We start from the raw sequence: 12045 nt of genomic DNA, 5'->3' as shown, positions 1-12045 counted from the left end.
AATGTGTAGTTACTGGGGAAAAAAACCCAAACATAATAAAAGTACATGCTTTTAACAAATACTTAAGTAAGCCTATTGAAAAGTGAAAATTGAGTGAAAGTCAAAAGTAAGCAAAGATAGAAATACAGGTAAAGTACAGTACTCAGGTAAATGTACTTTGCCACAGTCCACCACTGTGAATAGCAAACTTGAAATAATGTCTCTCCCTCTCTATTTTCCTTAGATGGTCAGAAAGTGGCCTTTTCTGCATCATTTGGAAGAAGGATTGGTATCTTCAATGGACCCACAGCAAAACAAGCAACCATTGTGTTCAAGAATGTCTTCATCAACACTGGTTGAACACTGGTCATGACATTTTTCCTGACTATTGTCTTAACAATTTGTCTTTGCAAAATTATCTTAGCCAATGTGTGCTGGTGATAGCCACACCGCCCACGCATAGCAATACTATTATCACTGCGTGGATATTAGTCTGGTCCCTCTCAGTTTTTTTGCAATGTCCCGCGGCTCCCGCCCCATATTTGCATACTGGGCCCTGGTTGGTTATATCTTGGTTCCAGACGAATCTGCTTGGCCCTCATCACCAATTCGGCCGTGAAGTCCTCCCACAATTAAGAGGGGCCAGACTTTAATCTGCCTGGGGCAATATGCATTGCAAAGGCGAAGGCTGTGCTGTGCAGATGAGGCTATGCTGGTGAGTGTGAAATAATAATTCCATGTTGCTGGTGTCTACAGGTTACTTCACTGCTCCTCTGAAGGGAGCATACCAATTCACCTTCACGACGTTCGGCTACACCTCTAACTACCCTTCTGGGGCCATCCTGGCGAAGAATGGAGTCGATCAAGTCAGCACTTATGAATTCAAGACTAACGACGCCAACGACAGCACAAGTAACACAGTGATTCTGTCACTTAATGTTGGAGACAGAGTGCATATAAAACGTTGGCAAAACGGTCAGGTGTATGACAACTGGAACCACCACACTACTTTCAGTGGCTTCCTTCTCTACCCACTGTAGACCAAACTGTACTATCGACCAGTGGTTCTCAAGTTGGAGGCCCTTGTGTGTTTAGGCAAACAAACAGGCAAATGGTTTCACATCTTACTACTCAGCCGAGTATCTTAATTGTATGGGGGTTGTTTGTTTGAGAATCACTGCTATAGACAGTTGATCACAGTTATGTAGAAAATAATGCTTTTCAAGTGCAGATAAAACGTACAGTATAATAATTTGCAGTGGTTGAATTTCTTTCTTTTTTTCTCTATTGTTTTGAAGTATTCAGTGAGAGAGGTCAGAGGTAAAGTGAAAGCAAAGGGAAAGTCATAGGAAACGGTTTAAATAGAACACAACGATATACACCTAGCGTATGTGAAAGAAGGTATACCGTACATACATGATATTCAAAACACTAGCATCGCACTGTATGTAAGTGTGTACGTTGTTTTAGAAACATTTGCATCATGCATGGGTATGTGTGTATTGTGCCAAGTGTATTATAATTGGACTTTATAGAAGGTGTGTGTGTGACATCATCATCATACCCGGAATTTATGCGGGAAAGCCTACCGTACCAAATGGCAAAAAACTACTTTCTGGCCTTGACAGGCCATACATTTAAACAGAAAAGTCCTAGCATTAAACAATGTTAAACTACTTTGCCACACGATTTGTCACTCACTTTATGCACGCACATACCCTCTATTGACCTTGCCTACAGTATATTGAATTTATCCTGCAGTTTCTCTGTTACCACAAAATGTCTTGGTTGTTTGGGTCTTATTAAAGTACATATTTTTGTGCATTTTCCTTCAAATAAATAATAATCTGTGTGCATTTAAAATGTGTCCTATCTTCATGCTGGGTTTGTTTGGGATGGTTATTTGCCACTTTAGTCACATATTAATTTATAACTATACATTTATTCAGTTTAATTTGGTGAGTAAACTCTGCAAAGGTAACCATCCATCCCAAATAGCAGTAGTGTTCTCATGCAGTGTAGGGAACTGTCACCATGAGTTAAACCGTAGCCAATGAAGACAGAGACTAAGTAAGATTGGACTATTTACCGTTGCTCTTCCTCATCAACATTCAACATGCAAATATAAAACAATGCAAACATTCAGGGTGTGTTCTTCATTGACAGCATTGTAAACATTTCACAGTAAAAAGAAAGAAACCAATTGAGTAGCTAATCACCTACACACACTCAAGGCAATTAGCAGAAAGCCCTACACCTGTGCACTCTAGGCTACTATGCTGCAAACAGCAGGTCTTACAAAATGTACAAAATTAAGTCACAAAGTTGTACAGAAAGTTAACATAACTGAAAAACTTACGGCATTGGGTTAGATGGGATTCTAGGGATTCATAGCTCTGAACAGCCTGTGATCTCTGTGAACTGCTGCATCAAAATGGTGCTAACAGGAAGTGACTCGCATTAAATACAAAGAGCTTTCAAAATAAAAGCACAGGTAACGACCTTCACAATAAAGTACTTTCGGGTATTTTAATTAATTAATAATAATAATTAATTAATTAAATTAATAATTTGTTAAATTGAAAAAAGGGCTTCGTTAAGACCTCCGTAATATTATGGTCAATGCCTGTGTGAAAAGTCGGAGTGATTGGTGCAGCCAATGAGGAGCTATATGACAGTGTTTCAGACAGACAGACATTCAGACATTGAGTGAATTATAGTATGATATGATGATGATGGTTTTTAGTAATAACCCAAAGTTTGGCACGCTATACTTGTCCCACAGTTGACGGCATGCATTGAGCCATATGTCAAATCGACCTGCTTCATCAGGAATGGTGTGCTTGTATTTTGCTAAGAGAAATGTTGTATAGTTTAATAATTTATATTAATTAATTTATTCATACATACAGACCACCAAATTTTGGTGGTCAAATGCGGAAGTGCAACCGAGCGCTCAATGTTAAAGCCCAGCTGCACAGGGTTTCCCGGTCATGAATCCACGGGTCGTCCGCCTGTAGTCCCTCCTCTTACCACTGGCTAGGGCCCAGTGCTTCAACGTTGAAGAGCCTCACTGGGGCCTTGCTCATGACACATCTCCCCATATAGGCCACGCCCATTTGGATCAGGATAGATTTTCCGCAATTTAGAATTTTCTTCAAAACACACTTTTTAATCCTCCACCTACAGATTTTGTCCAAATCTCACAAAAAGTGGTACAGATGGACCGATCCGATTAAACCAGCAGTCAGAATCTCGTCCATATCGTCCATAAGTCCATATCATTCAGCCGTAATCATCGTCCGAAGTTAGTGGGAGGGGCCTATTTGACAAAAAATGCCACAAATCACGAACCTAATGTCCAATTCATCCCAAATTTGAATCACACATGATTCGGGTGGTTAAATCAACACAGAGCCAAAAGAAATTACATTTTCATCCATAGGGGGCGCAAATGCAAAGAATATAACCATTTGTTAGGATAAATCCCTACCAAATTACTTAGACAAGATCACATACATGGGTGACGTGACATTGTAAATGACTAGCAAGATTTGTGGGAGGGGCCTATATTAGCGATTGAGGCAACCACACTTCCAGAATTGCATCTTTCTGGTTCTTTGCTGTTAGCAGCTGGTCTTATCCGATATCTTCCAGTCCTGTCGTCTTCACTCATCCAAACAGCAACAGCAGAGTGATACAGACGATGTTCACGGCCATCAAGGGTGCTCTCATGACTCGGACTGAGCGGATAAGGTTCATGAGTTGAACTCCGTTGCCTGGTTCATCACCAAATCCTCCAACACTTTGGTCCACACCCCAGCTGACTTTACTTAGAAACCTCTCTTCATGCAAAACAGCAACAGCGTTTACACACAAAATGAATGCCTGGATAAGAGCATATAATGTAAAAGCCATGACGTTCCTCAACAAGAAATTGGATAATCCGAACAAAACCTCACTGCGTCCCGTTTAAAATGACCAGGTCGTGACTATGATGTCACTATGAAACAGCCATGCCCAAATATGCAGTTCCGGTTCAGTCTCTTGCCCGCTGTAGAGGTCCATGATGTCATAGCAACCTGACACCAACACATATACTCTGAACATTATTTCAGGTCAATGGAGGTCGGATTAAAACTTTCCCAAATATAGGCAAAGTATATGACTCGCATCATGGTACTGACATCATAGATTACTGATAACATCCAACCAGCTCAGTGGCCTTGTGGTTAGAGTGTCCGCCCTGGGACTAGGAGGGCGTAATCGCAGTAATCCTCTACAAATCGCCATAATCCTCTACGAATCGGCGGAATTCCAGAGCCTATTATGTGGCATGATGCGCCTGGACCGCTAGGCCAGCGGGCGCCCAGCGGAAACCCTGATGTTTGGATGAATCAATAGCCTAGTCATTATGCAACACTCACATCCATTGATCATTAATATGTCCTGAAAACCTCTGACGAAGTCCTTGGACCTTTCAGGACAGGAACCCCTTTTGGTGTTTTAAGCATTATGATATTTTAGCTGTTGAAAAATAGGACATCTACAAGCTCATAGCGTGGCACCGAGTGCTGCTATACGAGCTTGTAGATCTGCTATTTTTGAAGAATCGTGAAAATGTGGTGCAAATCTTTGAATATATATTCTTTCAGAGCAAAATCAAATCTTTGCTTCTGGGAAGGGGGGGGGGGTCCCTGGAACAGCATATTTTGACATGAAATAGTTTGAGCATAACTTATAGAAACATAGGTTTTTCTGAAAACTGTCATGATTTAGAAGACATTTTATAGAATCGTTCTCAGGTCTAAATTGGTTAAATGTCTATATTGTTATGCAAATCTGCATTGTTGATAGTAATTGTATTATTTAAAATCCATGACACTTTTCATTGAACCACCACACTATTAAAAGTAACCAGAATTTGAATGCAGTCTTGGGCGCCCAGACAAAATCACAATGTTTCACAAAATACCTCAATACAGTATATTGTCACAATAATATCCTTTAATTTTTCAATTTGATAAAAATAGCTGAAATAGCTGATCTACAAGCTCACAATGCATCTCAATTATGACCAGGTAAAGATGCTATTTCAGGATTTTACAATATCTAGTCTTACATCAATTCGAGAACTGGTCGCCCCAACGGCTTCAAATTCGACACCCAGAGGCAATGCAGTGCCTGGTGTCGAGTCTGTCGGATAGCCGGTTGTCCAGAACCAGCAAAAAAGCCTCTGCCCGGGCTCGGGACCTGATCACCTCTATATCTCCATATATGGAGCTGGCCTGTTCTGACATCACACTGGTGGTTCTGACATCACAATGAGGTTGTGACATCTGCATAGACTCCATATTTGGGCATGCCTGACTAAGAACTCCATATATGGCGAATAAAAGGGACACAGGTAATAACTGGGTGCATGCATTTCCAACTTGTGTCGATAATGTCATTGTCTGAGGTGCTTCGGCAGAGTAAGCAGACAGGCCCGGATGTCAGTAATGGCTCCAGGCATCTTGCCCAAGGTCTCCCACCTTTGCGCACCGGCATCATACCGATGCACCAGTCCGGACTCGGCATAGCCTTCCTGGGAGTAACCTCCCAGTACGTAGATCTTCCCTTCCAGGACGGCCGATGCCGCGCCGACATGGGGCACGGGCATTGGCGTGAGAGAGGTCCAGGTGTCGCGCGCTGGGTCGTACACCTCGCAGGCCAGCTGGTCGGTGTAAAACTCCCTCAGATTGCACGCACCGCCCGCCACATACAGGCGTCCCCGCAGTGCCTCCATGCAGTGCTGGGCGCGGTTCTGGGCCATGTCCGCCAGGTAGGTGGTTCCTCTCTCCGGGTGGTAGAGGAACATGGAGACCAGACACACATACTTACAGTTGAACCCCCCTGAGATAAAGATCTCGCCGTCCAGGACCGTCATGGCATGTCCACTCAGGGCCTGGTCCAGCGCTTTTACATAGCTGAAATCCAAACATCAGAACCAATGTGTGTTTTCTTTTATCCCTGTACCATTAGCTGTGCAGTAATTCATCTCGTGGGGTAGAATAGACTAGACTATTGCCATTTGCAGAAATGCATAGGAAATCTTGGAGCTCAGCTCCCAGGGTCAGCATGTAACAGTTTTAAAGAAAGATGCAGTGTTGGGTCATAAACATTGTGCAGAGACATGGTGATCCCACACTTGATGAACAGTACAATGCAGAACCATATATATACATTTGCTCCATGTACATTCAGCATGTCACATGTTTGGTAAGAGAGACAACAGAGTCTACATTTCCTCATGTAACCCACTGTGAAATCTAAATATTTAAACTCTGTCTAATTCCTATCACAACTAGATACAGTATAGTATATGAGATCAGTGTGATGTTTAGTTTAGACAGTTGTATAACTGGTCTCACCTCCAGCTGTCAGAGTCAGGGTTGTAGACCTCCACACTGTCTATGTTGGTGTTGATCTCCGTGTCTCCTCCAACAGCATAAAGACGCTCGCCTTGCACTACCACAGGAAAGTTACTTCTGTAGTCCTGCATGTCAGCCAGCCTCTTCCAGCTGTCCTGCATTGGATCGTATCTGTGTGTGTGTGTGTGTGTGTGTGTGTGTGTGTGTGTGTGTGTGTGTGTGTGTGTGTGTGTGTGTGTGTGTGTGTGTGTGTGTGTGTGTGTGTGTGTGTGTGCGCGCGTGCGTGTGTGCGTGCATGCGTTGCGTGAGGGAGGAAATTAAAGAGAATATGAGCCAAGTTAACCTTCCAGCTCCATACACATTCAGGGGTGGCATATCTGTGTATAATGATTATGTGTAGAAAAATAAAATGAAGGGGCCTAGCCCTATATCTTGGTGTTGACATATTGGTGTGAGGTGTGCAGTGGATGAGTGAACCAGCTGGGTTTGAAATAGGATCATAAGACTAGGTTGCTAATGGGTAATATCTTGGATGCAAAGTTTTCATTTTGGCCTGCCTGTGGGTGGCACTTTGAGGAAAGGCCACACTGGGTCACCAAATGTACTAGGGCTCATCCTCCGCAGAACATAAATACAACTGACAACTTCATTTATTATCATCATCTTGTGGGTAAAGTTGATATTTGGCCTAAAGGTGGGTGGGGCTACAGAAAAGGCCATGGGGTCACAGGGTCACCAACATTAACTGGCTTCATCATCAGTGGAGTATGAAGGTGCAAATCAAATTCCTGACAAAACAGCCAATAATGTTTTAGATATATTATTTTATAACGGACACGTCCGATGACCAATTGACCAAACAACAGACCAACATTTCCATCCTTGCAGCGACTAAAGAATTAGGAACAAAAGCAGGTAAAAAAGAATTTGTATGACTTGTATGTTCAATGTTTTTCACCTGTAGGCAGATTTCATGATGTCATTCTTTGTGTAGAAGTGACAGCCGCCGACCACATACAGCTGTCCATTCATCACTCCCACCCCGTGCCTAAACCTCGGCTTGTCTGGCATCACTCCCAGCTTCCTCCATTCAACCTGCTTTATGAACCCTGTGCCGCTGCGCACAGAGTTGACATGCCACAGCTCCCCGTTCGGTAGGCGTGCAGGGCCCATATCATATGTATTCAGTTGGTCTCCCCCGATCACAACCAAGGAGTCTTTAGGCCTTCGAACGCGGCCCCGGTCCGGGCCCTCGGCGTCGCCAAAGTAGAACTCTCTCGTTGCCAAGCCGTAGAGTTCCAACTCTTCGTTATTCCCGTTGCACTCCATGCGCAGTTGGACGGCCCGGACCTCCTTAAACTCACGGAATGTCATGAGGGGGAAACGGACGCCGCTCATCAGCTCACCGGCTAGGCTGAGCCTCTGCTCCGGGTCGGCCTCGACCCAGGACACGATGGCCCGGAACACGTGCAGCTCCGAAGACACGCACAGGCCGTCGTGGCGGACGAAGTGCAGAAGCTTCTCGTGCGGCAGGTCCTGGAACTTCGACACGGCCGACACCTCGCGGAAGTTCAGCAGGACAAAGTCGTCCGCCTCCTCCAGGAGCTCGGTCATCCCGTAGGCCTCGGCGAAGGACGCCACGTCCAGGCAGGACGCTGCGTCCATTTCTCTCCACAGAAAGTCGAGGCACAGCGAGAGGGCCGACTGGAACTGTAGCCGCAGCGCGGTGCAGGTGATCTCGAAGACGCAGCCCCAGCTGAGTGGGAGGGTGCCGCTGTAGGTGCAGTTAATCAGAGCCTCCAACTCTGAAGCTGCCAGGAAGGGTAGGTTCACACGGGGCTGATTGGACTCCCTCATCCCACTTGTGAACATTCCTCTGAAGAAGTCACTGCTAGCAGCCAGGATAACTCTATGAACTGGCAATAGACAAGAGTCAAACGTCAACAAACTGATCTATTCTATAAATGGTGCCTTGATATAGCACTTCTATCCAAAGAGCTTGACATAGCTTGTGCATTACATTCACCCATGCATTCACACACACATTCGTACACTGATGGCAAGCTACTAACACCTGCACATCGGGAGCAATTTTGGGTTCAGCGTCTTGCTCAAGGACACTTCGACACTAACTCTGGGGGAGCCTGCATCGAACTGGGAACCTCACGGTTGCAATCCGGCCGCTCTACTGGCCACTCTTTCCCTGAACCACGCCCCTTATAAAGTTTTATCTGTGGGTCTGTCTCTAGACAATCTGCCTTTATAGTTTATACAGTATGGACTCGACATGACTGATGACTGCATTGTTAGGCAACGGTGTCTGTTGTGAGTGAGTGACTAGCTCTGGTCCATAGCGTTAGAAGGATATTTCTTTCTAGCACTGCAGTATGGGCCAGAACTAAGGTCAGACCAGAGCTTGATCAGGGCACGCAAGACAGAGAGAGAGAGGGAGGGAGAGAGGGAGGCAGGGATAGAGGTAGGGGGAGCGAGGGAGAGAGAATATTTCAACCATGCAATAATCCAGCCAATGCAGCTGGGTACTGAAACCTGAACATGCTGACATGTCGCTTCAAGATGTGTTGTCAGCGCAATAACCCCGGCAACACGGGCAAAACTGCTTGTAATACTGAAGGTTAAAGGTCAAAGGTTAGTGAGAGCTATTGAGAAAATTGATACTTTCATCTAGCCAATTAGCGCCTGTGTGCTCAGGGCCCTGTGATTGACAGATGCTGATTGATTCAGGACATGCCACAAATGCTACATAATGTAATTTTGTTAAAGAAACAATTAATTCCCACGCACGCACCAAATGAGGTAGTACAAAATGGTCTTGTGAGTCAAAGTGGAATATGTTTTCCGGGGCCTCTACAGAGCCTCCATAGGGTGCACCACAACAAACTGTGATCCGTGCTCTATCGTACAAACTGTGATCCGTGCTCCGAGGAACACACTGTCAGTGAACTGACAATAAACAAGAGTAAAATCCAAGCATTATTGATTATTTGTTATCGATATGGTTGTTATTGTTAAAACCACATTGTTACATTATAATCTTATTACATGGATACTAGGTACATTAAAACTACTGTATCTGCATTGTCCTAAAAAGGTGTAAGAAATTCAAAGAACAAAATTGTTACATTATGTGCCTGTCTGTGTTCCTTACCAAGAAAGGACGCCAGCTCATCTGCCTCCAAAATGACATCACATGCCACCTTCTTCATCCACATATCTCTGATAGACAGCAGAGTGATCTTCATCTGCTCCTCAGCAGAGATCTTCCTCTGTCTTCCGCTCTCCTTCGCCTTCAGCTCCTTGGTGCTGGTGCACTGCAGGTCCATCACTCTGGGAACTCCAAGGGTGTCTGCAGCGATCAGAGTGTTTGCGTTTAAAGCCGCTATGGCCCCGGTGTAGGCAAACTCCAGAACGCCCGTCAGTCCCACAGAGTCCACCTCGGGACCCAGAACCACAGACCACCGCTGAGACTCAGTGTCCTGCTGCACCACATCAACGTCTCTTGATGCCCTCTCCTCCACTACTCTTTCCCTGATGAGGGAGCTGACCGCAGCCAGGACGGGGGAATGCACGTGGAAGCTCTTCCCGTCCCCGGTTCTCAGGGTCAGGTCAGTGAGGAGGGAGGCGTCCCTGAACTCTCTCAAAGCCTCAAACACCTCTTTGGGATGGGTTCGGCTGCTACACGCGTGAACCTTTTTGTCATCGTTAGCGTCAGATGTTTTCCATCTCTCCTTCTTCGTCAGTCCCATTCTGGTGTCATTGTAAGCCTTGATCCACCGCAGCTCGCATTCGGACCGTTCCAAGGCCTCGCCGCCCTCTTCAATCACTCTTTTCCTCTTCTCTTTCTCTCTCCTCCAGGTCTCTTCAAATTCCTCCGGGAGCTGCTTTGTGAATTCCATGTCAGTGGTTAAACTTGCTTTTCTAAACTCATTGTCTTGCTCATCATTGTCTTGTTTTGTTGATCCGCTGCCTGATTCCAAAGGCTTTTTGTCTCTTTGCTCATTCATTCCAGACTCTTACTGTACTGTCTATCAGTCTGTTTCTTGTGCAGACTTTCTTCTCTTCTGTACAGCAGACTTTCTCCTCTGCTGTGCAGGGCTGTGTATGAAAACAACTAGTTATTTATAGCTACCGGGTCACAGGAGTTTCAGTTTCAAAACAGTCATGGGGGCATTTCTCCAACAGTCACAGTATGAAGCACCCTTCATTAACCACTTAAACCCCAGCATCCGTAAAGTGGGGGGAATGTTTAGCAGAAAATAGCAGATCTACAAGTGCACAACGAACAATAACATATTGAATGTAGAACAAAAACTGAAAAGTCACTATAGGTCAACCAAGTATAGGGTTTAAGTGGTTAAAGTATAGTATAAATAAAGCGTTGGGACAAACATTGTCTCTGGCAGAAACAAGACCTGTCGAAACCTTTCATAACATTATGGTTCCGTATTGATCAGCATCTTTCAAGATGCAGCATCTGTTGCCATGACCCTAATAGAATATACAACTGCATAAAAATCGTTGCTTGGCACTCAGCATCAAAGGTTTTATTGGGGTTTAATCCCTCCGACATACTACCGTCATGTCCAGGCGGTGTACTTGAGCTGCCTCAGTCATACCCTATACATAAATTGGAGATAATCGTAGACCTATGTATGGTCCACATGGCCCGGGAGCCGTTGGGTGTAGATTTAGTTTAGCCTAGATTCTTTATAGTAATTTGACTGTAATGGAAATAATAAAGCTGAATGTCCAAGCAGGCGCAGCAACATGATTTCTATAGGCCTACATTACATATCACATAACTGGATGAAATTCCCAGACCTTTGCCCCAGGAGGTCAGAGGTCAGGCAATCCAACCATGTCAAAACCCACCTGTTTAGGCAGGCCTATGACTCTGTGTGACCTGTGTCTTCTTCTGTTTTTAACCTGTACGGCGACCTTGAGTGCCCTGAAAGGCGCCTTATAAATAAAATGTATTATTATTATTATTATTATTATTAAAGATTCTTGTGTAACGAGCACTGACAGCATGTTGTGCATAAATAAAATGCAAACCGAAAAGTTAATGAAGTTATTGATTAAATCAAACCAAAACAAACTCACATCTTGTGCACCATTTACTCAAATAAATTCATAAGTTTCTGTTTGTTTTGTAACTTGCTGGTGTCGCTCTTCTTCCTTCTCTAAAAATCCATCAGCGCTATAATGGTCAGATCACGCGGATGTCTTTTTTTGTTTTTTTCAAGCGGGGGTTGGAGATATTTTTTGTTGAGGCTAATACTGAATGTGTTCGGTGAGGGGAACGGGATCTGATCTCTTTGGGGGTCATCAATTAATCCAGACGGACCTGCCAGCAGTTTATGGAGGGAGGGGTTTGACACGCATGGGCCAATGAGTACAGGAGGAGTTACAGATTCCAGACCCTGTGAGAGAGCGTCTTACTTCTTTGTTCTGATACTTCCTACTGCAAATACAGCATTTAGTGTTCTTCTGTGACAACATAATTATGTATAGTACCTTGTATTTGTTTTTGATTACTTGTTCATATCATGTTATATTAACAGGGACGTGCAGTCATTTCCTTAAAAATATAACGGATCTCCAAGCTCGAGCTTGTAGATCAGCCTTTTTCGGG

The 12045-nt window shown here is 44.4% G+C and overlaps 2 protein-coding genes across 2 annotated transcripts; both read right to left on the bottom strand.

Annotated features, from left to right (window-relative positions):
* Positions 1-3102: 3102 nt before the first annotated feature.
* Positions 3103-4251, bottom strand: LOC310875425 (immediate early response 3-interacting protein 1-like). The gene has a single exon (XM_083788651.1). The coding sequence runs from the start codon at positions 3895-3897 to the stop codon at positions 3652-3654; it is 246 nt and encodes an 81-aa protein (XP_083644777.1). The 5' UTR covers positions 3898-4251; the 3' UTR covers positions 3103-3651.
* Positions 4252-5050: 799 nt separating this feature from the next.
* Positions 5051-10459, bottom strand: LOC310875532 (kelch-like protein 33). Its single transcript, XM_083788804.1, has 4 exons — positions 9559-10459; positions 7351-8308; positions 6393-6563; positions 5051-5948 (listed from the first exon to the last, which is right to left on the bottom strand). Exons 1-4 carry the CDS (start codon positions 10412-10414, stop codon positions 5429-5431), a joined length of 2505 nt encoding a protein of 834 aa, XP_083644930.1. The 5' UTR covers positions 10415-10459; the 3' UTR covers positions 5051-5428.
* Positions 10460-12045: the final 1586 nt, after the last annotated feature.

The sequence above is a fragment of the Protomyctophum parallelum genome (genome assembly GCF_964188405.1).
Source record: "Protomyctophum parallelum genome assembly, chromosome: 18".
NCBI classification, from domain to species: Eukaryota; Metazoa; Chordata; class Actinopteri; order Myctophiformes; family Myctophidae; genus Protomyctophum; species Protomyctophum parallelum.
Note: the sequence above shows the minus strand (reverse complement) of the source record. Positions and strands in the feature narration are given on the sequence as shown.